Here is a 27,331-nt window from a genome sequence, read left to right as displayed (position 1 = left end):
GGAAACAGCACAAAGAGTCATCATCTTTTTTGTCTACGCCAATTGCAAATGTTGTGCCACTGAGGCGATTACGGTGCCTTTGTCTTTTCCATTTCTTGGTTTTGGTGAGGGCTTGGTTCGGCAAATTACAAAAAAAGTGACAGACGAATGGATTGGAGGGCAGAAGTGGAGAGATGATCCATTGGTTGGTCGGACTCGGACTACTTCTGAGACAAGAATGTGCAGTAGTAGCGACCGAGACTATTGCAGTATATGCTGACATGACCAAGTGTATTGACTAACATGGACTCACCCTGTAAGGCTGGAGACGGGACAGAGAGTGGGAGGTGCAGTGCAAATGGGCACATTCTATACCAAAGTGACGAGCTTTGCATTTGCATTGTATTGATGCACAAAACACGGCTCATCAGAGACAAATACAAAATGCAGCAAATAAATATCGCAATCAAGAAAATTCCATGCAGTCTCATAGCACAGCTCCACCATATCAGCAAAAACGCAGTATAATGCATATATCACCAGACATAGACAAACCATCACATCCATCAACCCACATGCAAAACATATGTACTTCGCTTCCCTCATTTTCCCCACGTTCCTCTTCCCGCTAGAAAGAAAAAAGCAAACCATACATCCATTAGCCGCTTCCTCCCGTCTTCTTCTCACCAGACCCTTTTTCTTCGTGGGGGATCGACGTCATCACGTAGTACTCGTATTTACTTGTCTTGCTCCGAGGTTCACTGGCATGATGAAAGATGGAGATGGATAGGGTAGTGGTAGTGGTGCGGCTCTGCGATAACGGCAGAATAAGAAGAATGGAGTTTCGGAGCACACCTGTTCGAGGATGACGTGCATGCTGAATCGTTCATGAGGTCAAGATCAGCTTTGAGATAAGATACTGGATGGTTTGGGGTTGGGAAGCCTAGAAACGTGTGTTACATCGGCTGTTCTTGGTGTCTCTTCTTGTGCATTAGAGCACATCATTTGAGCCGAATAAACCCTCACAGTGCTGAGAAGTGGGAGTGTTATGCCTTGGCTTGCCGAGGATCTTGATATCTACGATAGATACAGTTCTCTTATAACGATACAGCTGACTGCAATTTCCATGTCGTTATATATTGTACCTCGCTCGCGCTTGAGAAGTCTTGGTGATATTGAGTACATTGGTAATGATTATATCTCATTAAAGGTACAAACAACTATACTTGAATCAGAGAATGAGTGTCTATCGCCAGGATCACCCTATTTCTGCATTCTGAGGGTATCCAAGTTTGATCAAACCACTCGAGCCATAACACAGTTTGTCTCATTCCTCCTCTTCGAATAGACGCTTCAATGTCGCTGGGGACTGGGGAACACTTGGGTCCTGACCAAGCCACTCCGTAATGCTGGGCGTGCGCGAAGAGCTTTTGACCTTGGTATCCGGCTCGAATTTGGGTTCCAGTATCTTGGGGGGGAGGGGGAGAGGGTCGGCTTCAGCAGCTTCAACGTAGGGCTCCTGCTTCGCCCAGAACTTCCACTTGCTTTTCCTTCTTGGCTTCGTCGAGGTCGCATCAGCTGGTTTCTACTCAGTCTGTTCGTTCTGCTCGTTCTTTTTAGACTTGCCAATCTTCATCCCTTGACTGATTCGGCGCCAAGTCAAGTTGTCCGTGTTTTTGTTGCCGTCCTTGTCCTTCTTGGTCGACTTGACAGCCATAACCTTGGTGATCTTTTTGCGAGCAGGCGGAGGTGACAGAGGTATATCTGATGAACTTTGGACATGTTTGACACGCCTGCGAGCCTTTGTAGATGCGCTGTTGTACCTGTCTTCGCGTTGGCTTGGATGATGACTATGGTAGGCATGGTGGCTGTGTCTGTGATAGCCATGATGACGGTGTGGTTCAGACGAAGACCCTGAAGTCTCACGGTAGTTGTGCTTCTTTCGAGAATTGCGGCGCATAGCTTCCTCATTGACGGATGCTGCATTGACAGACGTCGCTCTTGTAGCGTGGGAAGACTCGCTGGTACGGGGGTATGGGTATGGATCGGCTCGTGAGTCGGTTGAATTTAAGGCTCTCGAGTGCATAGACGTAGGGTAAGAGCTCGTAGGTAGAGATAGACGTCTCGAAGACGATGGTTCTCGAGAGTGGCCGGATGAATGGGATCCAGCATAGGATCCGGCATTGGAGAGTGTTGCATAACTGTAGAGGCCCAAGCCGGTGACATGAGAGAGTGACATGATGGCGATGTGAAAGTTGGATAAAGTATATAAAGAAAATAAAGAGGCTTATTGGGAAGGCGAAGCGATAAATTATGTGATGCGAATGTCGTTCATCGGAGAGATGAGGGTGCGTGAATGAATGTCGAGATGCTGCAGGTGAAAGGTGTAGGCTACAAGACGAACGCTTGTCTGCGTGAGAAGTAGAGGCTTTGAGGTGCACCTTCTGAGTATGATAGTGGGTGGAAGTTGGATACAATATGTAAGTTACTATTCTGCGGAAGGAGGAAACGAGGCAGTCAAGGAGTCTTATACCCACCTTGCATCACTCGAACCTTGATCTGCCTAAAGTATAACGAATGTGACAAAATCTTCTTATAAAGCCATCTCCTACTATCTATCTATACAAGCTTTCCAATGCGAAATACACTTTTTCAGGCTGCAAATCAACTGACAGACTTTATCTAGGCACAAATACAGTATGTTCAACCACACCAAGCCGGTATCATGTTCAACTGTCCCAATATCCAAAGGTACATAAGTCAATGCCACCAATCCTGCCTCAAAGGCTGTCATCTATGCTGCTTGAGCTCTGTCCAGAATCGGGTTCGTTGGCGGTACTCCGGCATGTCGTGTTGGTCTCTGTCTCCCATGGCGAGACAACCGCTCCATCAGGATAGGAAGCCTCTTCCTCTCTTGTCCGAACAAGATGTACAGGTTTTGTCGGCTCGTACTGCCACTCCATGTCAACATCTTCATCTGTATTCCCCATTTCCAAGGCCAGCTCAAGTGCCTTGATATAGATATTGCCAACCCTAGAGCAGAACTTCTGACTTTTGTTCGATAGTTCCCTTTTCCTCTTGCCGGTCCATCTATCGTTCAGAATATGAAATAATGCAGTGCGCATATATTTGAGGGGCTCTTTATGTTCTGATTGTCGTTTCTGCTGATATGATCGAAGGGTATCGCCATACACCTTTAAGTTGCTGAATCTAGGCGACTTTGACTTTTTCTCAACATCTTTTGAGTCTGCCTTGCGGAATTTACGCTCTTTTGGCATTGTAGTATGATATTGATAGATGTAGCCGCCAAACGATAGTAGATGATGTGCTCTGTTGCGTCGTGATGGAGGAAAAGGCATGACTGCTCATATCGATAATACACAGGATCTGGGGCACTTCCTGAGTGAATTGCTAGAAATAGCATCTTTGGGTGGAAATGATGTGCTAGCTGAAGCTGATTGAAGAAAGTAAAGAATCTTTAGGCAGAATAGCATGATGATAGGGCCATCTATGCTGAATCGTTCAAGGAGAACTCGCGCCATCATTCATCTTTTCTTTTGGTTTGTAGTGGTCGTTTGTTAAGCATACCTAGTTCATGTATGCAAACAATCCGATACATATATACATACTGTTGTTTATTAATTACTTCTGCAGACGGGTCCTCTTTGATGAAATAAGAGATATGTATAAATTGTTTGTCGTCTGCCTAAGTGCTCATGTCAAGTATCTACAGGTGGCGAAGGCAGGCAGATGGGCAACAGAAGAAATGCTCTCTAAAGCTTAGGCTACTAAAATAAAGTAGTCTGAGATCTACTACAGTTTAGTATAAAGTAATCCACTTATTTCATCTCTTATGATTTTGAGCGGTCAATTCTTCTGGCACCCTGGCGGCAGGTTGTCAAGCGACAGTAACACTACAATATTCCCAGGAAGAACATGCCAACTTTAGTCTGTGAATCCAGAATTTGAGATGCTCGATAACCCTGTAGTTCTTTGTAGAAACGGAGTTTGTATACCAAACATGCATTAACCGACAAAACAACATTCTTTGTCGGTCTCCTTGAGCTACTTTGGGTTTTAGAGTAACTATGAATCAGAGCGTTGCCACCGTCACTTACAGTAAAGACATATTTACTCTTACAGGCCTGGTGCCTAAAGATCGTATTCTCTGGTGAATAATAGGAAAGGACATATTCCGGCTTCGTAGTTCCCTCTCGAGCTAGTTGCAAGAGCATGGGTGCAAGGTGCTTGCACGCTTTCGCGATCGAGACCACATCGTTTACCGCCCTGCCTTAAAGATCCCAGAAAAGAAGAGAGACAGAACAGAGGAACCAGTAATACCTAAGAGTGATTTATCCTCTTTTAGCCTTCTGTCCGATGCTGTGGTGGCTAAGCCTCCTTGGATGTGAACGGCTGCAGCTTTCCAAACGGCCAAGACTCTGGAAGTTGTATCACCGAAAGCTTCCAAGCCGATATCGGTTAGTGATTTCTGTTCTCCAGGGGAAGGGAGACAGAGATCATGATCTTTTCTAGGCACCTTTAAATGCAACGGCTAATGTGGTATACTTAGACCGCCGAGAACATTTGGCAGGGTGAAGTTTCGGCGATGCCGTCTAATCTCTACGAGGAGGAGGTTCGAGGAGTTTTGTGCTTCCGAGCGGGATGAATCCCGAGGACGCCGAAGGATGATATATGACCTGGGTTCTTACAAGGTCCGATCCGTATCAGTGTAGTATTGTATGATTAACTTTAAGCAAGATCTCACCCTGGTATCAATGATCCTACACTCAACCCGGAAGAAGAGACACAAAGGCAGAACACAATAGACAACACTATCAAGTTTCACAGACACAACGGATCTGGACTCTGGTCCCTGTGGCTTGGTCGCGCAAGGTATATCGTCCACGCCGACATGTGGTAGTGTAACCCGAGATGGCGAGCGAGATGCGGTTCTACTCCCAAGTCGGTATGGCTTCACTCTCAACTTGCCAGGACTCCTCGTGTCGTAGGGGTTGAGCGGGTAACAACAAAGGGTATCCTGGTAAGGGATGGGAACTTTGGGTATCACGTTCAGGGAGAAACAGAGTTTGAGAGGATGATAATCTTGACTGGGATATGTCCGGGGTAGTTGCAGCACCGTAAACTTTGACAAGGTTATGTATGCTGATCTGAACTTGACTTCAGGCTCATGGGTTACCGCCTCTCTTAGACGACTTGGCAATAGCTCTTTTATTAATATATTCATGGTTTAGAACATGGGAAAGACAGAAAGCTGACATGTCAATTGCGTCCAGAGTCTGCTTGAGTTGCAGTGTTGCTGCATCTTCTGAGGGGCTCAGGTGGGTGTCAGAAGAATTATCCTCTAAGGATTAGGGTACAGAAATAAAGTAGCCTAAGTGCTAACCTAAGCTAGCATAAAGTGACCAAATTATTTCGTCTCTTATGCTCTTGGGGCCAATTCTTCTGAAACCCCGAGGGGGCTCTAGTGATCGCGCCTTAACTCACGGAGCGAAACAGCTGTATTTCCTTTCTCGGCACATGCTCTAACCTCTATGATCTTCCGCCACATGGCTCGTGAGAGCGACGTAGCAGCGAGGATCGAGAGCACATGGCATTTTAGCCGGACAGACTAAGAAAAGAAGCTAACACAAAAGGCGTCTTATGCTGTTCATTTAATTAATTTGAATGCTGGGTCACTGGCGACGCTAGCTTGCCTTGTCTTGACAATAACTGACCAATTTTTTACTTTGACAAGTTCATTCCGTCCAAAGCCCCAAACTGGCTGAGACAGTTGAGTTGAAGGAGAGTAGCCTACGTACCCCAGAAATGCGCCGGATTTAACAAAACCAGATCCAATATCCGTGGTGGCTTATTGTTAAGAATGGGCTTGTGGTAAACAGACGCCAGATTGTTCAAGAGGCGCATCACCATTGACCAACAGCTGCGGGGGAAAGCAAAAACAGTTACCACGTAAAAGACAATAGCCATCCCGTCGGGTGATGTGGTGGGAAATCCGGGGTTGAGAACAGGGATAAATTAACAACCTTGACCCAACCCGCCTGTTACCGTCTCAATGCGTAAGCATGGATGGCACACTTCTTGCCCAGATCCCAAGTCTGGGCCCAAAAACATGTCATCCTGGAAAGAAAGGATGACATACATTCAGCATGAATGCACGCAGTAACTTATTAATTACTTGAGCCTCCGAGCTGTGGCGTCAGAGTTTAGAGATCCGTTGGAGAAGAACAAGAACAGAGTCGACCGATTTTCCCATGCCAATGTGACACGATACACGACGCTGCAGTAGGCCTGTTTGCTCGCGTGGCAGTTCTCAGCGATCGTTTCCTACCGTGGGAACGATGTTCGTCTCACGCACGTGGTTGATAGGGGACCGGCGACGGGCATAAGTCAGTAGACTCTCGACTCTGTATTCTATCAATTCGACTTGACTCGGGTAATGATTAATGCAGTCAAAAGTGAGGCGGCATAGATAACAGAATACACCAAGTGTTTGACTTATGCTCTTTAGGAAAGACACTCGTGAGGGTATATCACATATAACATTGGTCTTGGGTTAGATCATTGCAAGCAAAACATGTTGATAACTGGAAGCTCGAGCCGTAGAGCGGCTTGGCAATTGATGGGCAGCGTAGGCCAAGAGAGCAGCGCTGCTTAATTACCAGAGTCCCACCTGAAGAGGTCAAAGCGACAAGACGTTGGGACAAGAAAGACACAACACTGAAAAGGACTCGGCATTCACGGCTTCTTAGTTGATGTGACGTGTTAATGTGAAGATACCTTGATATCCACCGATCAACAGTTTCTTGTTCTTATGATTCAAGTAGTAGACGCTATTGATTTTGGTCGAGGAGACAAAGGGAAATGAACACCGGCTTTAGTTAATCCCGGACCCTCTTAGCTTCTACCGTCTTACCAATCCCAGGCCAAGGCTGTCTACAGGTGAGACAAGGGTTCCCCAGAAGGCGAGAAAGAGGCCCCGCGTGCCAAGTGCGACCTTGACGCTGAAAGAGGCCAACAAAGGAGGAGACAGAATCTGGGGGAGGGTCTCGTCTGTGCTGGTTTTGTTAGAAGATCGCGATGGAGATTTGAATACAGCGCCTGGGCCAGGAGAAAAGGAAAAAAGGAGACGACATCCCAAGCGTTTGGATTGAGACATATTTCCATTGACAGTGACGATCACGGAGTCTCGGCACTTGTCAAATCTCTAGTCAATCCTCAGGGCTTCTAGTCAAAGCGACTTGTTCGACGGTGTCTCTTATCGCGTTAATCCATGTATTGGTGAGTCTTTAGTCTTCGGCTCTTAGCAATGAGTCAAGCTTTGCTCCATCGAATAGATATCAAACCGAGGCATCCGTAGAGACCTGTGATGATAATTAGGAGATGTTCAGGGGTTGTCCCGCCTGAGGATGTTACTACGTAATGCGGTCTGCAGCGTTGGATCGTCTCATTGAGACCTCCGTAAAAAAGGACGCCGTTCCTGGCTATGACAGCAAACGTCGTGTGCCGCCTTCTAATTCGGAGATGGCTTAGAATGAAAACAGTTTAGTGGATGAAAATCAATAAAAGACATTGTCTCAGTAGTTAGATTCGGTATTGTATTGTTCTTATTGCCCACCAACATCTACCGCATACCGTACATAGGAGATAGGGTCAGTTGGTGGAGGTCCAGGTCTCCCCCACAATCTGTTAAGTCTTACCGTACTGTACCCGCTTTGGAAGATCTTGACCTGCACGCCACCGTCTTCTTTTGTCTCTTGTCCCTAATCTCTCTCATCCTCGACTCGTCAATCTATCATGGTTGTGGAACTCGAAGTCCTGTTCCTCACGTCCGGAACCATACAACAGGCTTCAATTAAAGATGATCTGCTGAAGATAACTGGGATCCCCTGGATAACCAAATTCTTCAACGACCCGACTCAGCCCTGGGTTTTGAATCATAGCGTCAGCCTGAGCTTGTTTCTCTATGTTTTATTATTGTCTAATGATACATACCTGTGATGAATAGAAACATTTCAGTTATGCGGATAGCCTATACAGCTATTCTAGATACCAGACACCCTCTTTTCTCTGTAACTATTGTACAAACTTGACACAAACTGCTGTGCTCTGATACCTCATTAGGCGAATAAACCCGTGGCTTGAAACCCTTGATCATGCTCCCGCTGTCATGGCTTCAGGAGGCGCTGGTCATACTAGATAGATATCCGTCTCTGAGGATCTACTCTGCTAACAGCACAATGCCATGCAACTCGCCAATATGATTTGTCCACCCTTGATAACAGGGGATCCTCGTCCATGACTTGCACTTGTCTTCTCATAATGTTCTAGCTCACCAACCCTTGGCACTGATCCTGACCTCGCCTCCCCCGACCGCGGACACAGCACGCATAAGCATAAGCGCCAATACAATATCACTGTACATTACATGCATTTTAGTAAAGCACTCACTTACATCGTCCGTTCCTTTTTTGGTATCTTTCTCGACACTCACAGTTCCTTTGTGCCGGGTCTTGGGTCTCACTTGACTACTTGTATCTTACATCGCCCACCTTTTTCTTTTGCCTCTCCCCCCGCCCTCATTCCCTGTTCCTATTCTTGTTCCTGTCTCTGATACTTTCTTATTCACCTCTGCATTTGTTATTCGCATATTTATATCTTCTTTGTCTTAGTGTCTGCTGCATGTTTGCAAACGTTATCGGAAAGCCACATTTTGTTCGAGAAGCCTACCTCACCTCAGCTTGACCCTGGCCAAGCCTCTTGTTAGACTGACCGCACCCTGACATGGCGTTTTCCAATCTCGATTCAAAAGGCAATTAATTATATCTGTTGGTTTGCTTCTCGATACGATTTGATTTTGACCTCGACGCTTGGGGCGCCTTCTCACCTCGGTGTACCTTTCCTCACCTTTGTTGGTCCACTACCTAACTGGGCAGTACCAACCAACATCAGACGCTCCTTCTATATCAGGTTCCAGGTCTACCTCTTGTCGATCAGGAAAACTATCAGAACTCTTCTCATCGCTTCAACAAACATTCAGCTACACAAGGAGAATGGTACATTATACATAAACCGACCACTTTAATCTTCACTCTTATAAGTGACTCGAGGACTCGACTTAGTCGACGCCTCCGCTACCAGGATACCTTTCTTCTAGTCTTTTGATTCAACAACTTCACAATGGCTCCCACAGAACACCTCGACAAGTATCAGATTCGCGCTCTAAGCGTCATCGAACGAACATGTTCCGTCTTTTCATTACTCGGATCCATCTTCATCATCGTTACCTTTCTATCATCGAAAGCCTTCCATAAACCGATCAATCGCCTGGTCTTTTATGCTTCGTTTGGCAACATGATGACCAATGTCGGTACATTAATGTCCAGATCGTACGTTGGTGATACGAACTCGGCAGGCTGTCAGCTTCAAGCCTTCCTCATCCAAATGTAAGTTTGAGAATGAAGCCTTATTCTAAGGGTTACTGACAGGTACCAGGTTTATGCCTGCTGATGCTTTCTGGACTCTTTCAATGGCCATCAATGTCTACTTGACATTCTACTACAAATTCGATGCTCGAAGATTACGCAAGATGGAAATCCCTTACCTTATTGGATGCTATGGTGTTCCATTCGTTCCGGCCTTTGTCTACATATTTATCAAGAACAAAGAGGGTCAGAGAATGTACGGCAATGCCACACTTTGGTGCTGGGTCAGTGCAGAATGGGACATTTGGAGAATTATTACCTTTTATGGTCCTGTTTGGTAAGTAAAGCTTGATCCAAACTTGCTATTAACTCCGGTGCTGACCATCGAAGGCTCGTCATCATCGTCACCTTCTTCATCTACATCCGTGCCGGCAGCACAATTTACCGCAAGCGCAGAGAACTCGACGGCTTTAGTTCAACCGATCGAGATTTGACTTACGGTAACGAGAACCACATTACCACGCTCAAGACGACAGAAGTTTCCGTCACAACAGAGATCGTTAAGCCCGATGGGATCCTTTTGCAGCCTATGAGTGGCCGAGCGCCGGACTCCAGTAACCCTAGTCCCTCCAATGGAAACTACTCGGTTCACATATCAGCTCAGCCGGGTTCTGGGGATATTGCAGACGAACTGGCCCCAATCGAAAGGGAGCAAACACGAGCCAGCATCCAAGTCCCTCAACAACAGCAACGTTCTGCCGCCAGCATGAATCGTAGACGGAATCGCGAACTCAACAACGCAGCATGGCAGTACACAAAGTGCGCCCTACTTTTCTTCACAGCTATTTTGATCACATGGGTTCCCTCGAGCGCCAACCGTATGTACTCAGTATTCCACAAGAGATCATCAGATCCCCTGGAATTTATGAGTGCCTTTGTGCTTCCCCTTCAGGGTTTTTGGAATGCCCTTATCTACATGGTTACATCTTGGGATGCATGCAAGAACTGGTTCAGCGACATGCGCATGGGTCAACGTCCAGATGTAACAGAACTTGTTGGTGGTATGAGACCCGAAGTTGGAGCCAACCACACCATCGGCGGCGGCGGCGGCGGCGGCCACCGACATAACCTTGGTCACCTCCGACGATCTAATAAGTTCGAGACGGAGAGCATGACCGAATTGGCCAACGAGAGCCGGCCGACTTCGGACGATGAACGGCGAGATCAAAGCCGAGTATAATAGGTGTCAGAGACTTGTTTGGATGCGATGTGCCAATGTCCTTTCAATTTTGTTATTTTATATAATGAAGACATGACTTTCTGGGGGCTAGCATGTGCGGGACGAGCAATTGTTACGAGACAGTTGGTGTAGTTTCGCTAGTGTTGGAGCTGGAGATGATGGATACCCAAGACTTGAATATAGTAGTTTATTTAGTAGTCAAATGACATTCGATTCTTTGAGATTGTTGAAGATTGGTGTATTAGTGTTGTCGATACATGTCGTCATGTGAAAGCTACTCGTACTTGTCTCCCTTAGATACGTGATGCCGAGAGTGTATTGTCCTATCCAGTTACTTTACGTCTCTGTTTTCCTTGTCGCGTATCTATCACTTTGTGACTATGTCTTACATCCTTCTTCTCAATGCGGTACCTCTATGTCGTGTATGTCGTAATCTCATCATCCTTTGTTCCTCTGCTCCAGGTGCTACCCGAACAGTCCTAAGCCTTGTTAACTACAAAGCGGTCAGAGGAGATTAGCTGTGACACCTAACTTAAACCAAGTCAGGTAATTTGATATAGACAACTATATCTTGTGTATCTGTAACAAATTTGGAATTTTGGCTTGACCGTTGAACCCGTTAACGATGTTCGTGGTTCAACGCCGTGCTTGAGAGGCGTTTCCGTTCGTCCGAGGTGAGCGATATCAGATCCCGGAATATCTCTTCAGCTCTGGGATGGCGTCAGGGATTTTATATGGCTTTATTTATCTCTCCGGTGGCTTGATGACGGCCCGTTGATGACTTTGTCTGGTGTTTGTCTGGTGTAGATTCTTGGCGGAAGGCATCGTATGATCTGATCTGGCCCGGACGAAAGGGACAGGGTTGGAAGTAAATGTGGGGGATCTGGATTGATATCTTATCTAGTGTTAGTTTGCGATTACGATCGTGGAGTGGAGTTGAAGTTATCTCCGAGGTTGCTTTCGCGTGGTGTCTGTGAATTCTTTGGTGTTGATAGCTGCGAAGTGGTCTTTTCACTACTGCCTTTGCTTAGAGCCCAATAATCACCTGTCAGATGGCATATCGCGAATACTGCCTATTATTATCAGTCATAAGACTCTCATGAAGGAGGAAGAAGTCGCCTTGCGTACAGCTTGGCAGCTCTTAATATATATTTATTAACGTTAAAGTTCAGTAGCTAATGCAATATACACCTAACATTAAGATTTGACCACTGGAGATTACAATTGATAATACTTTGAAGAGGAGACTTAGCTCGGGCTTGCTGTTTAGAGATGCCCTTGGCGTTCATAAGACCCTCATCCTTGCGAGCACTCAGTCTTAATCAAGTGTTGGTATTTGGTGACGCCTTCAAACTGTTCTGATGGCTAGGAAATCGTAATTTAAGATGGGTTTTCTATCTCTATTTATCTACCTTGTGGCTGAGGTCACAAGGCAGATTCTCTCAGCATTCACTGTGCCTGCTCGCCCAATAGCTACATCGAGGCTGTGAGTCAAAGATGTGATTGGTCTTCCTGCCGCCAACAGTTGTCTTGAGAGCCTGACTTGTAATTTACAACCTCCAAGGCATACAGGGCACCCGACTCTTCATATATCCAGTCTCAATACAACTGCAAACTCACTTGCTATCAACGCTATCATTTGAACCCCATTCTTTCATCGCCTATCCTTTGCAATGGAGGTCCTTGGTGCCGTGGCAAGCTCCATCGCCGTGGTTCAGGCTCTGGCAGCTGGAAAGCATGTCGTCAGCATCATCCGAGAAGTTCCCGACATTCAGGATGACTTCAATTATCTAATGAAAGAGGTATGCAGCCCTGTCCCACTGCTATTTTCGAATACGAATACTTACCTGTGCGTCTTAGTTATCCCTTATCAATTCCATGGTAAAGGCAGTCTCGAGAAAACCGCCCTCCGCCTATGAACAGGCTTTGATGGATGCAGCCGCTGAAGATCTCAGCGAAGTTACCAAAGAGCTTGGGGAATTACTCAGAAGTTGTGTCCGTGAAGTCAATACTAAAGACGGCAAGATATGCAAGACGAGAAAAAGGAAGTGGCTGCTTGAGAAAAGCACGATCACAAAGCTTCAACAGCGAATGACAAATGCTAAGACCACTCTGCATTTTGCGGTGACATCTTCCCATGCGACAAACGATGCTCAGTGAATATCCCATTGAACTTGTTTGAACTTGGTTGCTGACCACAAACGACAGGTTCCAGGCATACATGCGACAGATGCTCATGAATCTTTACGCAATCCACCCAGTACAAAATGACACAACGGAGACATTATCGCTTAAAGAGCCAGAAAAAGATCAACAGACGGACAGCTCCGAATCATCAGCACTAGAAGCAATAACTACCAGCAGCCAGAAAGACAATGCGCGGGTGTCCGAGTCAATATCAATACAGTCTTTGACTCATATTCAGGGCATTTCTTCATCCATATCATGCCAATGCAGCTGCCATTTCGTCAAGCGGCAATATCAAAACTCAGGCTGGGTTCAGTCACTTTTTGGATCGTGGCTTGTCCGTTGCGAAAACCGCCCTCAGGAGTGCTCAAATCCTGATTGTCAATGTATAAGCCCATCGATGTTGAAGCTTGAATACCAAGTACCTCGATGGCTATTTTCTCAATCATTCGCCATCGTTGCCTCTTACAACAATATCGGTGGACTGAGATGCTCCCTACGTCCATTCAAGTTGCTTGAAATGGACTCCTCGATGTGGAATTACCAGAAAGACTCCATTCAAGAAATTCGACAATCAGTGGTTGACTATGTCGTCTATCCCTGTGATGCTGATTTTACCGGTGTTGGACTCATCGAGGTTCGTTATAATACCCCCAGTGGCCGGCTGTTCATTCCATGGTTCTGATCCATAAAGTATGCTATTATCGAGAGTCGATATATCGCCCTAGAAACTCTTCTAGATCTCTGGGAAAACGTGCTACCCGAAGTAGAGCTGCCTAAGTAACTTGTCGATTCTATTCTCATCTTGGATCAATATTAATCACCCCCAGGCGCATAGCAGATCATGCCAATGATCGACTCTCATGGGGCAACCTTCACGACCATGAGATCTATCTTCTTCAGAAACTCGTTAGACTTATCGGGCACCCATCTAGGGAAACGACCAACATACATATCGCAATTCGCCGACGCGAAGGTCTCCAGGCAGCATTGCAGGAACAGCCATGGGCTATCAACACAGTTGATTATACCGGCCACTGTCCTCTTACACTTGCAACTGATAGAGATCAAATTGATTGTATGGAGATGTTGATTTCTGCGGGAGCAAATGTTAACGAAGTAACTCCACAAGGGAAATCAGCCTTAATGCTCGCCGCGCAGAGAGGGACTCCTGAGTCTGTGAGGTTACTACTCAACGCCAAATGCAGGGTGGATTGGGCCGACATGGATGGAGAGACAGCATTACACAAGGCCTCATGGTGTCAATGCATTGAGTCAGTGAGTCTCTTGCTAGCAGCAGGCGCATCAGCAACTTGTCAGAACTTTTTTGGCGAAACATCGCTACATAGACTAACCAGCAGCACAACTAATAACAACGGCGATGCAAAAAGAATTATCGAAATGCTTGTCCTAGCAGGCACCGACCTCGAAGCACGGGATTTGTATGGAAGCACACCTGTTTTAAATTCGTTGGAGCCCGTCAACATTAGCGTGCTGGCATACTTGCTAGATTTGGGATGTTCACTCTCATTATCTAACTCAAGGAACCGTAACATATTGCATCTAGCAGCCATGTATGCCTCCTTAGAAATGCTGGAATATCTCGGTAGCTTGGGCTTGCACGTCATCAATCCATACCAGAAGGACTTGTGGGGTTCAACTCCTAGAGATTGGATCTTGGATATATATGACGGGAAATATTTTGGAACCCGCACACCAAGCAGTGCTGAATTAAGTGCATTCTTTAACCTCTGCCAGGGCATAAAAAACCGATCCTTACAACACGATATCGGCAACATCGAGAAAGTTGTGGCTGGGTTACAGGACCGGGATGCTGCCACTGCAAGAGAACATCTGGGCTCGTTACTTGCAAAGGAGGAGCTTTGGAAACGCGAAGGTCTTGTTTGTTGGTATCGAGCCGTTGACAAGCGTGTTCAGAATCTGGAGTGGGACTTGGCCACTGAAGATTTGAGTGACTATCTGACAGAGTTGAAAGAAGAAGTTGATACACCTGTTTACGATATCCCCTCGAGATATGGTTGCACGTTTTCGGACTCACAAATATGGGAGATAACGGCGTCGGTGTCAGAAATAGTGGAGTGATCAGGCAGGCGTCATACTACCAGAAAGGTTGGTCACTGAAAGCCGAACCGACGACATACCTTATGTTGGTAGATTTGGACTGGACCTTGGGGTAATTACTTCTGGCGCCCTGAAGCTTGGAGGGCAATATCCGCTACTTGTTAGTTAGATTTGAGGAAATCATCTGGATGGAAATGAAGTGTGTTGTCTCAAGGCTCGAACATTTATCCTTCATATAATTACCTACTCAAATAGAAGGAAGCATTGTCCTGTGTTTCATCTACATTGCCTCAAGAGGAAAAGAAATGCTTCTACCATCAAGTCAAACTTTAACATACAGACATCAAATGATATCCTTGCCTTGAAAGTCTCTTCCTGCCAGAAAGAGTTATCTTTCCTGAACGAAGCCATATGTTCTGTCTCCGTCGCTATCACCAACAAAGCGACGTGAAAAAGGAAAAGCAGGAGCGCATACCAGCAACAACCTCACCCTTTCTAGAGTCAAACTCTCCAAAACTCTCAAGGTTATTCTTCAATCTGTGCAAGAGCCTCCTCTTGTTTAACCCCTTCTATGATGTGGTAGTCCCAAACTGTGCCAAGCTGGAGACATTCGTTGACGCAACCCTCATCTTCCCACCACCATTTTTCTCCGGTGACAAAGTTGCCCCAGACTTCCATCCACAACAGGCGGCCTATGATGCTTCTCACTTCTGCTTTGACTTCCCGTTCGGACGGGACTTTTTCGACGAAAGGATCGTTGTCGTCGACTTGACTTCGGATGCTGGCTGATACAGCATAGAATTTGGAGGTGGTGAGGGTACTGCCTTGGCCGCGCAGACCAGCGTCACCCATCCAGTCTGGAAATAGTTTGCTCGGATTCGTGCATCGGAAGTGTCGCTCCAGATTGATCAGTAGATGTTCTTCTAGCCATGATCGCATGCGATGGCCGAGTGTTCCTGCACAGGGGAGTGGATCGATGAGGGTGAGATGCAGTGAACCGCCGACTCGTAAGCACTTGCTAATGTTTTTGAGGACCCCTGGAATATCGTTGGAAGGGCTGACGGAAGGAAGCGATAGTGAGTACACGGTTTCGAAAAGGTGCTGGCCGAGTGGAAGTTTTGCTGTCGACATTGATGGCACAAGCATAGGGTGAACCTTGGTGAACTGTGCGTTTGATAGAGGTTCCGGGGATAAATGGTGAACCTGCTTGGTTGGATATAGAGCTGCAAGATAAGAGGCCGTGACTATATCCATCAGTATTATTTCGGATGTCGGCTGAAGGAAATACTCACTTTGAGACTCGTAAAGTGCCAAAATGTTGACACTGCCAGATCCAGACACCGCAACGGAGGCATCAACAGGGCCGGTCTTTTGTTCGACATCCATATGACTGAGAATAGATAACATCCATCGCTTCAACTCGATGTTCAGTTCCCCATGGAAACTTTCGTCGGTAACACTCCAAATCTCCTTAATACGTGCAAGCACCATGACGGGGCTTGCAGCAGCCATCTGCTTTACTTGAGCCTTAACCGTCTCAAACTCCATTTCTGCGCTGGATCGACCTTGGCTTTCGGTTTGGGATTTCATCTCGACATCTTGGTCGGCCTCGGCCTGTCGCGCTTCCTCAGCTTGTTGGTCAAGGTACTCCCATTCTTCAGGGGGACGCCATGAGTCAGGGTCGTTGGGTCGGAAGTTGATGATAATGGGAGTTCTTGGTGCCTTTGGAAGTCGAATGCTTGGAATAAGATCGGGGATTGAGTCGATCTGTAGTAGCGGCACTGGATCGTTCCTGTGATGGGTCAGTAGCATATTCCCAATCGCACGTAACAAACTTACCCTTCTCCCACGGAGTCTGATGGTGTGACAGGGTGATCAGTATCAGCCTCAGACGAGATGCGCATGTCGATAGATAGTTCCGGCTTATCAGACTCTGACAGTCGAGGAGTCTGTAGCGCTCCAGTATGCTCAGGGACCCAAGAAGCAGACTCTCGCGTCAAATTATGCGCCTCATCAGCAGAAGCAGAAGCAGGAAGATTTCCCTTCTGAGCTCTAGAAGCGCCAAGAGACACATCAGACAGATTAGCCATGAGCGCTGAGCGATGATAGCTCCTCGAGTTGGAGCGAGAGGAATGCTGGCTAGGAGTCAGAAGCCCTGACTTGGTTTTCTCCCGGCTCTTGGATTGTCTGCCATTTCGAGGTCGAAGAAAGCCAAAGCGTGATTCAGTGGATGATCTGGTGCTGGTGACGGAGGTAGAGCGTGTTATGACCGAGTTCGCTTGTTCCTGTTCCTTCTGCTTGGCCTTTTGTTCGCGCTTCTTTTCCTTTTTGGCGCGATGTTCTCCGACCAGTTCGCGATCAGGGTCTGTCCATATAACGTCAAACATGACGCCCTTTGTAACCAGAGTAGATGTTCCTGTGGTGGTGATGTGAATGCTGTACTCTCTCAGGTAGGTCGAATGAATGAGGGTATTGCGAGTACTATTTTAGGTAAAGCTGTAATATGATAGTTAACAGGTACGATGAATCGGCTAAGGGATTCAAAAATGATAGTGAGATTGAATGAGTTTCGTGATGTTCTTAGTCGGAGGAAGGAGTGTGGGGGGATGGAGGAGGTGGAGGATGTTGATGTAGAGGGTAAATCAAAGGGAAAAGAAGTGCCGAACACTTCTAGAAAGGTCAGCTGAAAGATCAAAAGTCATGTGCAACATAAGTAAGAAGAGAGGCCGTCAATGAGGGCCGAAGGAGATCGAGTGCGCAGTGCCAGTTGCTGGGCACTGGCAACAGGTGCACGAAGAGACTCCCAAATAGTAGCGAAATTCCCGTTTACCAAAGTCAACTGAGATATAGATTCAAACGCCAAAGTTCGACTTCTAGTTTTCGTATGAGTTGAAACAATAAAAGTTCGTTTGGATATCAAACACAAGTCATGTTCTTATCTTCTTTCAAATTTGATAGAGTGGGCGATCAGGTGTCAAGATGAAATGATTTACCGTACATTGAGCCACTGATTCACTGTCTACTGGAGGCTGAACTGCCATGTTCAATGCCATGATGCGTCACGGGGACTGGAGTGATACAGAGTGTAGGTTGACTATGCGGACAAGGATTGTATGTGATTGAGGCCTGTCAAGTTGGTGAGTGTTCGGAGATGTTTAACTCAAATAGTTGGATATCCTTAGCTCAAAGTCCCGAATACTAGGATCTATAACTTAAGTTTACTGGTCTATATGGATATCGGGACAAGTTCATTGGCCGCAGACGGTGGCCATAGGGTGATGGCCACAGCTTAAAGACTTGGCCAGTGTAAGTCGAGGACAGCATCAATGTGTCTTGAACAGAACCATCAAGTCAATATCCACACGATTGTTCTATATAGCCTACACGAACACAGTCACCATAACATAATCTTTACTCAAGGATCCACGAGTCTTCTCACATGACCAACTGTCATAATTAACCATCTGATATAAATCTCCGCCAATCCAAAAGATGGTTCTCCCATATCAACTGCAACACCAGCAGGAACCATTTCATTTCATTTCGGCTATAGACAGACCGGACCTTGTAATACGTCGGCACCAACCAACCACTTCTCTCGCCACCATTCTTACCCGACGCCGCCTCGCTTCATCAACGTCGGCGGGCTGCATAAAGTGAGACGAACGCCTGGTTTGTGCGACTTTGGACCCGTATCCTTAGTAGTCAGCTCAAAGAACCTCGAGGTAGACTCAGGTGTGATGACCTCATTGAAGACTTCTGTTGGGTGCGTGCTTCTGCATTCAGGGGTAATATTTCTAGTCGTGTAGTGTTGCCGGCTGATCATGTCAAGGTAGTTATTTCTCGAATTTATAACACTATGCGTTCTTGATATTTCCGTTATAGAAAGAATCTATACATGATCACAGGTATCATCTTGAATCAGAGCACTGATCATCCCAGATAAAAGGCGTTTGCTCCTGCAAACCATCACAATGTCACTCAAACAAGTCATCACCAATATCACAAACAGGCTTCCCACTCAATGCAAGGCCGAGACACTATGAGGCCTGCAAACTGTGATTGCACAAAGACCCACGGGAACAATACCCTTGTTTTTGATCAGAGCAAACATTTTGATTGCCATACCCAAGTACGCAACAGAACCTACAATCTTATATACTTCTTCCGTCGTTCTAATACCTGCCTCTCTTTTGTTTTCTGAGGACAACGTTTATGCTGTGCGTGTACTTGTGCATGTATGTATGTGTAAGCATTCCATCCCATCTTGCGCTACTCGCAACTTGGACTCGAAGTTCGAGTCTTGTGAAATGCATTATCTCTCTACCAGCGATTTGGTAACAAGATTTGACGAGAGGAGAGACTTGGTGGTCGAATCGAGGTTTGGTGGGGGACAAGTGGTTGTTGGCAGTGGCAGAAGCTGTCAAAGAATTATCAACCTGTAGCTGTGATTCTCCCACTTCACTTCACTCTTCTCCCGTTCATTCTCTCTACCTTTTCTTTTCCTACTTCAAGATCTGGTCTTTTCTAATCTAATTCAGATTCTTGGACATCGCCAAAAGGCAGAATCTCTTTTTCTTCATCTCGTCTGGTGTCACCTTTTCCTCTTCGCACGCCTCTATTGGCGTCACCAACAGCCCAACCTCGTCACTCCTTCTCTCACCTGCACACCCCCTCACTTCTTCTTCGCATAATCATTCACAGTTCACTCGACTAAAACTCTTCTTTGTCTCTATTTTCGACTTCTATAGTGCACCTCGAATAATCCGCAAAACAACACTCCATGTCACGTTCAACGATGACTTCTCCGCCGGCTCATGGCATGATGCCTCCTCTAGATGAGCGCTCTGTCACGGGAGAAGAAACCAGTCGCTCTCGCTTTTGCGGTTTTCGCAACTTTCTTGATCATCTTGATGGATACATCACCACTTCGCGTTTCGGTCACTTCTTTCGCCTCTCCGGCACCGGTCACGTACGAAACCTGCTCCCCTCTCTCGATATAACTTCATCTGACCCTTTCTTTTAGCCCGAAGAGATCTCTGGAGCGACCTTTTTTCGAGAATGCCGCGCTGGCTTGACTACTTTTGCAACTATGGCATACATTATCGCCGTCAATGTATGCGACAACATCCTCTCTGCGCAAACTTTGGCTGACACTTCATAGGCGGCACTGCTCCAACAGACTGGCGGTACTTGCGAATGCGACTTGGTTGACAGAAACGCGTGTGACAAGATCGAGTCCTATATGGCTTGCAAAGAAGGTCAGTCCTCTTTAACGTATCTGTTTCTTGGATAACTACTGACGAACGTGATAGATATTCGACGGGACATCATTACTGCTACAGCTGCCGTCTCAGGCATGGCTAGCTTCGCTTTCGGTCTTCTTACTAACCTCCCCGTTGCTATCGCGCAAGTCACTCTGTCCTGAATACCTCTCATATCATGCTAACTCGTCAATAGCCCCGGCATGGGTCTCAACGCCTACTTCACCTTCCAAGTCGTCGGATATAATGGAAGTGGTCCCATCTCATACCGTCTCGCTCTCACTGCCGTCTTCGTCGAAGGTCTCGTCTTCATCTTTCTTGCTCTTACCGGCATGCGCCAGTGGCTCGTCAAGCTGATCCCTGCTACTATCAAGACTGCCACTGGTGTCGGCATCGGCTTCTTCCTCACTGAGATCGGCCTTTCGTACTCTGCAGGAATCGGTGCGATTACTGGTGGAGCGGCTACTCCCCTTACGCTTGCTGGGTGTCCTCAGGAAATGCAGGATGTAAATGGCATCTGTCAAGATGGGGTCATGACAAGTCCTAAGGTGAGTTATCTTGCTTTCTGACTTGAAGCTTGAACTAACCGAAGAAGCTCTGGGTTGCAGTCTTCTGCGGCGGCATTATCACTGCCTTCCTGATGGCTTTTCGAGTCAAGTACGCCCTCATTATCGGCATTTCTCTCGTCTCCGTCCTCTCTTGGCCGTATGTACTCCCCTCGATCTTCTCAACATTCTCTGACAAATGCACAGTCGCAACACCTCCATCACCTTCTTCCCTCACAACGCAGACGGAGATCGCCGATTCGAATTCTTCAAACAGGTAGTTGTCTGGCACCCTATTGAAAGGACTCTCAACGTACTTGACTGGAACTTTGGCGGAACAGCCTCCCATTTCGCCCTCGCTTTGTTCACCTTTCTCTACGTGGACATCATCGATGCTACCGCCACCCTTTACTCCATGGTTCGCTTCTGCGGCGTCGTTAACCCTCGCGATGGAGACTTTCCCCGTTCCACTCTTGCCTACTGCACTGATGCTGCGTTCATCTCTGTCGGCGCCTTGTTGGGAAGCTCTCCTGTGACCGCTTTCATCGAGAGTGGCGCTGGTATTGCTGAGGGTGGAAGAACTGGTTTGACAGCGATGGTCACTGGAGTTTGCTTCATCATTGCCGTGTTCTTTGCGCCCATCTTCGCATCTGTGCCACCTTGGGCAACAGGATGCACCCTTATTCTGGTATGTTCCGTTGTGGTTGTTTGTTTTGCCAGAGGCAACACTGACACTATGAATAGGTTGGTTGCATGATGATCCGTCAAATCACCCAGGTCAACTGGCGATACATCGGCGATGTTCTTCCTTCCTTCGTCGTCATGACCTTTATTCCTTTCAGCTACAGCGTAGCCTACGGTCTCATCGCGTGAGTCTTCTCCTTCCTTCTTTATAGCCCTTGCTAATCCTCATAAGTGGTGTCTTTGTTTACGCCGTCCTCAACGGTCTCATCGGCCTCGTTGTCTTTGTCTCTCGCGGCTACATCGAGCCCCGCGAGTACGACCTCAAGGAATACTGGACCTGGAAGGGTTCAGGTCGAGCACCTTGGTTTGTCCGCGCCATGCGCCACGGCCGAAACTCCAACGAAGAGGAAGACGACCATCCGACTGGATCCGAGCATGCCATGAATGATCTCAGCTATGCTGAGCGCCGCGACCACAGCAGTTCCACAACGGCTGCGTCTACTGCCAAAGACGATCCTCCCATGTCCCCTCCTCCTGATCGATGGGGACGTTAATTCAAGAAGGGCCGTTGCCCACGCATGACACTTTCCATTCTCTGTATTGATCATTTAGGGAGGTACCCTCATTTTGGAATTGTGGTACGGAACAGGTTTTGCTTCTGGATGAGGACAACAGGACGGAGTTCCCTACAATAGTATTTGATCACTGGGCAAGTGCCTGCGGGATCAAGCAATGCGGCGAAAAGGGCGAGCCTGATCAGCAAAGGCTGGATACTGAAATGTCAAATGTCATGTATGAAATGAGATATGAGCTGTAGATATTTTCTTTATAGTCTCTTCAAAAGAACCGAGCTTAGTCTTTAATGCATAGCTATAGCCTCTATCATGAAGTGTCAACCACGAGCCCAACTTCTGCTCGCTCATAAAACCCAGTCACAAAACATGGTATCTCTATTCCCGCCGTGACAAGTTCATTAAGTAGTTTAAGCACCCATATCAACATCGCCATCTCCATCACCGCCGCCGCCACCTCGACCTCTGTAAGCTTGCTCCGCGTTCTTTCTTCTCTCCAAGCTCTCCTTCACCCACTTATCACAAGCAGCATCACCACCCTCAGCGATCTTGTTGCGCACAACACCCTTCATCACTTCACCCGCGAAGCCGACAAAGTTGTGTCTTCGCAGAGCATTCTCAAACATCCAGTCTCGGCGCTTGCGCTCCTCCCTCTCCAACAATTCCTGGTCGCCAAAGTCGCGCGCTCGCTGTCGAAGATCCCTGCACATAGCGAGGAGGTTGAAGCGAATCTCGGTGGCGTCATATCGTGCAATGCGGCGCTGAAGAACGTCGACGACCTTGGTGGGGAAATCTTCAGAGTTGCAGGCGCCGTGGGAGATGGGATGGGGCTGCAAGCCGTCGAGCTCGTAGAGTGTGCCATTGATGGGCGTGTAAGCGATGAAGTGGAAAGCATCTTCCGCCTCTGCGCCAGTCTTGTCCGTCTCGTCGGCAAAAGGACTGCTGCGAGCGAAGCTGTTGTGCACCTCGCGAATGAGGTCAGAGTTGCTAAGCGCCTCACCTCGGAATTCGGGTGGCAACACCATGGTGAACTCTCTGAAGTCGCCCAACTGCTCACCTATCTCGACGTCTTTCGTCTTGTTTAGCAGTACGCTCAGGAGGGCCTGTGTAGCGCATGCATTCTGGATAGTCTGTGCGGCGAAGAAGATGTTCTCGGAGGCGGCTTGGTCGAAAGAGCCGTCGCGGGGGCCTTCTGGTGTCGCATATGGTTGGTCGGTCGGGTACTTGAAGAGAAAGATCACGCCATAGATAGGCTGGAGGGTGAGGAGCTCTGAGGGGTCGAGTGTAAGAAGTTCTTCGAATTGAACGTCTTTGACGCCGAGGTTCTCGATGAGGGAGGTAAAGACACCCTGTTAGCTCTTTGTTAGCTTTCGAAGAGATCGATAAGTGAAGGCTCGCATCGTACCGCATCGGATTCAACTAGTCACCAAGTTAGCATTCCGATTATTACAGAGAAAGACAAAGGAACTTACTGGTATTCCATCCACCACTCATTGTAGCGACAGATATAATAGCTAGAATTCAGCACCAGAAATGATGAAGCAAAAGAGAAGAGGGAGCAATATTTATCTGCTCTTTTCCACGATATGCAGTTCGATAGGTAGGATGTCAGGGGGTATCAGGATTGTGTGAAAATGCTTTCGCGGAGTGAATGACGAACTGGAAGCTTCAAAAGCCAAGCACGAAGCTCAAAGCCACACGATGTCTGATATCATCCCCCACCGATAAGATAAGAGATTTGAGGCAGCAACACAGCTACGACATCACCGCCCTTAACATTCCTGCGATTATCACGCTAGAATTCTTGCAATGTACCAGACAATGGAAAAGTCCGAGAGAAATCGTTTATAATTATTTATTACTTTCTCCTAACAACAGCCTTTAAGCACGCTTGCTGGTCTTTAAATGTCATCATCATGGAACAACACTTAAAAAGACAAGCTCTCTAAACGCTAGCTAGTAGATGAATGTCAAAGTAACACAAGGGCCGACGCCCAGCTGGTTTATAATGAGATTTCGCTGTTAAGACGAAAAAATAGAAGTAAGGAAACGAAACACCATCAACTCCAGTATTCCCCTTCGACTCAGCGCCTGCTGTGAGTGGCAGGCACCATGGTATAAACTTTTCCCCTCGTCTCGCGTCTCGTCTGAACACATACAACGTTTTCCTACCACAGACCGGAAATATTTCTCCCTACAGCTGAATAAGTGGTTGCCTCTCATCATGCTGGTTCTCCTCTTGAACTCCTTGCTCTGCTGGTGGTCCCTCGCGGTCTTCCGGTGCCCTCTCCACTTGATTTGCCTCAATGCCTGTGGTCGTCGCTTCCTCTCCATCTCCAGCCTGGGCTTCATTATTTTCATCGTTTTGAGCCGCCGCCGCTGCTGCCTCGGCCTCTCTTGCCTCAGCTTCTATGCGTTCCCTTTCAGCTCGCGCTGCTGCCTCCAAGTTGGCAATATGCCTTTCTGCAACACCCGGTGCGATACTTGCTAGAAACAAGAGGCCAGCTCTCTCGAGACGTCTGACTTGAGAAATAACCCAATTCTCTTGGCCTTGGTGCTGCGCTACAAGTCGTCTTGCCATCTCAGTAGGGTCAGGGTCTTGTCTAGGCTGTGGGTTCTGCTGGTTACGCTGCTCCGGCGCAGCGGCACCCCGTCCTCTTGGGTCCAAAGGAATCAAGTTCTCGAGGTGTCGTCCCAGTGGTCGCCAGACGTGGTCTGGAACTCCGTTCAAAACACCAGTGCTGAGCACAAAGATGAAGACAGCGACCACGATAATAGTGAACCATCGAGACCAGCTCGCATTAGGAGAAGTGAAAAACCAGACAAACAGAGCCAAACGAAACAGTAGCCAAATCTGTGGCCATAGCTGTATAAGAAGTGGCGGAAGTGCACCCATCGGTGGGTTACCTCGGTGCATTAAGGGGCCCATGAACGCCCCGGCCTCTGGTTCCTGGCCTTGGTTTTGTACTTGGCCTTGACCCTGAGCCTGGGCTTGAGCCTGAACCGGAGCCTGTCCCTGGACTGCAGGTTGCTGTTGGGGCATAGGTTGTTGAACCAAGGGCCGGAAGCCTTGAGGGTAATGAGGTTGTGCTTGTGGTGGCATCTGACCCAGGTGCTGCTGCATTGGCACTTGGGGCCGAGGATGGTGGTGGTGATGATGGTGGTGTCTATGTCGCATTTGTGCATTAAAAGACTCCTGTAACGGGTTGAGCATGGTTTGTCGAAGTTGAGGGAGGCTTGTCTGAGTGCGTAGTCGTGGGGTGTAATATGCCTCAGAGCTTGTGTTGTTGAACAATAAAGCTCTTGGGCCTTCAGGTGATGAGAGAATGTAAACTTCGGGCCCTTGCCTTGATTGAGAACTGCCAGAAGCTGCCGTGGGAGCAAGTCGAGTAGAAGCTGGCTCCGGAGTCCCTCGTCTGCTCGACATGGCAGAATATCCATAGGGATAAAGAGGTGCCGTCACTCCAGGTTGTGCCAAAGGGCGGTTGTGTAAAGATGTGCTAGAAGCGCTGCGCTGCATTGCACTGGTGGCTGCTGATGTAGCTTGGTTGACATCGGCACTTCGAATAATGTTATGCACATCGGCTGGTGACATGGAAACAGCGGCACTGCCGTGACCCTGTTGCCCGCTTCCTCCAGAGCTTGTAAAAGTCTGAACCTGGTAGGTGGTGTGCCCGTTAGGTCCAACATGCTCGCGATATATGGTTTGGCCTGGAGCTGGGCTCGCTCGACCGCTTCTCTCACTTGTCGGAACAGCCCCTGCACCATTATCTCCAACACCACGCATTCCCATCTGAGCCCTTGTACGTTGATTCTGGTTAAGTGCTCTTGCCATGGCCTCTCGTTGAATATTAGTCAGCCACTGTGTCATATTCTGGTGTTGGTGTTGAAAGGCCGCAGCTTGCTCAGGGGTGTGGGTCGGAGAAGGTGACGGCATACGAGGCTGAGGGAACGGGTTGGAAGTTGGAGGCATCGAATTTCGCCAAGGCACCTGGTATCCGAATGGTTGACCGTGAAAAGGTGGTTGTGCTCGTGGAGGATTTGTCGGCGGAGCAGAAGCTGTCGGGCTGGGTCCTCGCGCCGGCGCTGATGCTGGACCAGGAGCAGCTAGGTTCGGAGGCGCAGAAGGGGCGGTCGAGGCCGAAGTTTGACTATCGTGTACATCACGAATGACTAGATGGATTGTATGTTGCTCGGGGTTTCGGACCTATAGAAAGAGAGGCAAGCTGTTAGTAGGCTACACAGGGCAAGGGTGTCAAACTGAAGACGTACCGCATCTGCGCCGAATATATCAAGCAAGGTGTCCGACTCGCGCACGATTGCGCGCCCCCGATGAATCAATCGCTGGTTCTCATCGGCAGGGCGCAAAGTAAGGCTCTGTCGAATCTTGTCTTTGAGCTGCTTGACGGTGGTATTGGCAGCGAGACCAGGAAACAGCAGAGGCCCGGTTACACCATTAGACGGTGACAGGACCTGCACATTTATAGTCTGTTCGTCGACTGCTGAAGTCGCGGTGACGGAAGATTGGCCATCTTCAGGACCAGTTGCAGGAGGCATAGTAGCCATGATGATTAGGCTAGTAGCATGCCACGCCGAGGTAAGCTAAGGATGAATGAAATAGTCCGAAGTGTCGGAGTGAAGGAACGGCGACTAAGAACGAAGGATGCGACGGATCGACGTCGAAGAAGCTATAATGCAGGAACATATATCGAAAATCGATAGTATATAAGAGTTCGCCTCTCCCTGTTCGTGGCTGTCGATCTACGAGAGCTCACGTCCTTGACTTGAGGGAAAGCACCGACTTGGTTACTGACGTCGGTTTGTGTCGTCTTACTAACACTAAATGGGTCGCATGTCAAGGGAGAGTTTCGGGCGGCGAAAGAAGCGACGATGAGAACACGAGACGGTAAACAAAAATGGTGGACGGTAAAGGCTGTAGAAGCTGTGAAAAACGGTCTGGAAAATATAGGCGATTGTTAGCCTTTAAAAGGCAATGCTTTCTGAGGAGAGAAAGGAGTGATGAAAGTGATGGTTCATCGATCTGGATAGTGGTCAGGGTGGCCTCTTGCCATTTGGGGGTCCTGCGACTAGGCAAGCTAAGGCATGGTACCTCAGGTAAGCTCAGGTACAGATTTGGGCACGTTACGTCGGCCTGGGGCATTAGCACTGCGACACCGGGGGAGCAATTGCGGTAACGGTACGTACTCTTGGATGTATTCAGTTGGAGTTGCTCATCGCTGAGGATGATTTCTAATTGGTTCGGTCTGCCTCTAGTCTTACCCACGCCCGTTTACTGTTTGTCACTCAAGCTTTCTTCGAGAAGACAGACAGAGAC

General features: G+C 47.8%; 8 protein-coding genes across 8 annotated transcripts; 3 read left to right on the top strand and 5 right to left on the bottom strand.

The window, feature by feature from the left end:
• Nucleotides 1–1,564: 1,564 nt before the first annotated feature.
• Nucleotides 1,565–2,218, bottom strand: FIESC28_00052 (uncharacterized protein; the record flags this gene model as incomplete). The annotated part of the gene is made up of 1 exon (XM_031154203.1): nucleotides 1,565–2,218. The coding sequence occupies one exon, from the start codon at nucleotides 2,216–2,218 to the stop codon at nucleotides 1,565–1,567; it is 654 nt and encodes a 217-aa protein (XP_031021780.1).
• A 541-nt stretch (nucleotides 2,219–2,759) lies between these two features.
• Nucleotides 2,760–3,257, bottom strand: FIESC28_00051 (uncharacterized protein; the record flags this gene model as incomplete). Its single annotated transcript, XM_031154202.1, has 1 exon — nucleotides 2,760–3,257. The coding sequence occupies one exon, from the start codon at nucleotides 3,255–3,257 to the stop codon at nucleotides 2,760–2,762; it is 498 nt and encodes a 165-aa protein (XP_031021779.1).
• A 5,920-nt stretch (nucleotides 3,258–9,177) lies between these two features.
• Nucleotides 9,178–10,662, top strand: FIESC28_00050 (uncharacterized protein; the record flags this gene model as incomplete). The annotated part of the gene is made up of 3 exons (XM_031154201.1): nucleotides 9,178–9,443; nucleotides 9,493–9,759; nucleotides 9,813–10,662. The coding sequence occupies 3 exons, from the start codon at nucleotides 9,178–9,180 to the stop codon at nucleotides 10,660–10,662; spliced, it is 1,383 nt and encodes a 460-aa protein (XP_031021778.1).
• Nucleotides 10,663–12,335: 1,673 nt separating this feature from the next.
• On the top strand, nucleotides 12,336–14,952 carry FIESC28_00049 (uncharacterized protein; the record flags this gene model as incomplete). Its single annotated transcript, XM_031154200.1, has 6 exons — nucleotides 12,336–12,464; nucleotides 12,523–12,818; nucleotides 12,871–13,045; nucleotides 13,361–13,486; nucleotides 13,544–13,629; nucleotides 13,680–14,952. 6 exons carry the CDS (start codon nucleotides 12,336–12,338, stop codon nucleotides 14,950–14,952), a joined length of 2,085 nt encoding a protein of 694 aa, XP_031021777.1.
• A 504-nt stretch (nucleotides 14,953–15,456) lies between these two features.
• On the bottom strand, nucleotides 15,457–17,318 carry FIESC28_00048 (uncharacterized protein; the record flags this gene model as incomplete). Its single annotated transcript, XM_031154199.1, has 3 exons — nucleotides 15,457–16,175; nucleotides 16,224–16,723; nucleotides 16,771–17,318. 3 exons carry the CDS (start codon nucleotides 17,316–17,318, stop codon nucleotides 15,457–15,459), a joined length of 1,767 nt encoding a protein of 588 aa, XP_031021776.1.
• A 2,411-nt stretch (nucleotides 17,319–19,729) lies between these two features.
• Nucleotides 19,730–21,978, top strand: FIESC28_00047 (uncharacterized protein; the record flags this gene model as incomplete). Its single annotated transcript, XM_031154198.1, has 9 exons — nucleotides 19,730–19,903; nucleotides 19,958–20,047; nucleotides 20,096–20,192; nucleotides 20,247–20,352; nucleotides 20,392–20,743; nucleotides 20,791–20,900; nucleotides 20,948–21,428; nucleotides 21,485–21,609; nucleotides 21,657–21,978. The coding sequence occupies 9 exons, from the start codon at nucleotides 19,730–19,732 to the stop codon at nucleotides 21,976–21,978; spliced, it is 1,857 nt and encodes a 618-aa protein (XP_031021775.1).
• Nucleotides 21,979–22,406: 428 nt separating this feature from the next.
• Nucleotides 22,407–23,490, bottom strand: FIESC28_00046 (uncharacterized protein; the record flags this gene model as incomplete). Its single annotated transcript, XM_031154197.1, has 3 exons — nucleotides 22,407–23,345; nucleotides 23,402–23,415; nucleotides 23,469–23,490. The coding sequence occupies 3 exons, from the start codon at nucleotides 23,488–23,490 to the stop codon at nucleotides 22,407–22,409; spliced, it is 975 nt and encodes a 324-aa protein (XP_031021774.1).
• A 700-nt stretch (nucleotides 23,491–24,190) lies between these two features.
• FIESC28_00045 (uncharacterized protein) lies at nucleotides 24,191–26,562 on the bottom strand (the record flags this gene model as incomplete). The annotated part of the gene is made up of 2 exons (XM_031154196.1): nucleotides 24,191–26,203; nucleotides 26,269–26,562. The coding sequence occupies 2 exons, from the start codon at nucleotides 26,560–26,562 to the stop codon at nucleotides 24,191–24,193; spliced, it is 2,307 nt and encodes a 768-aa protein (XP_031021773.1).
• Nucleotides 26,563–27,331: the final 769 nt, after the last annotated feature.

This window comes from Fusarium coffeatum, assembly GCF_003316985.1.
Source record: "Fusarium coffeatum strain FIESC_28 chromosome Unknown BRIP53273_contig_1, whole genome shotgun sequence".
In the NCBI taxonomy this organism is placed as follows: domain Eukaryota; kingdom Fungi; phylum Ascomycota; class Sordariomycetes; order Hypocreales; family Nectriaceae; genus Fusarium; species Fusarium coffeatum.
The sequence above is the reverse complement of the archived record's forward strand: the minus strand, read 5'-3'. Positions and strand labels throughout refer to the sequence as shown.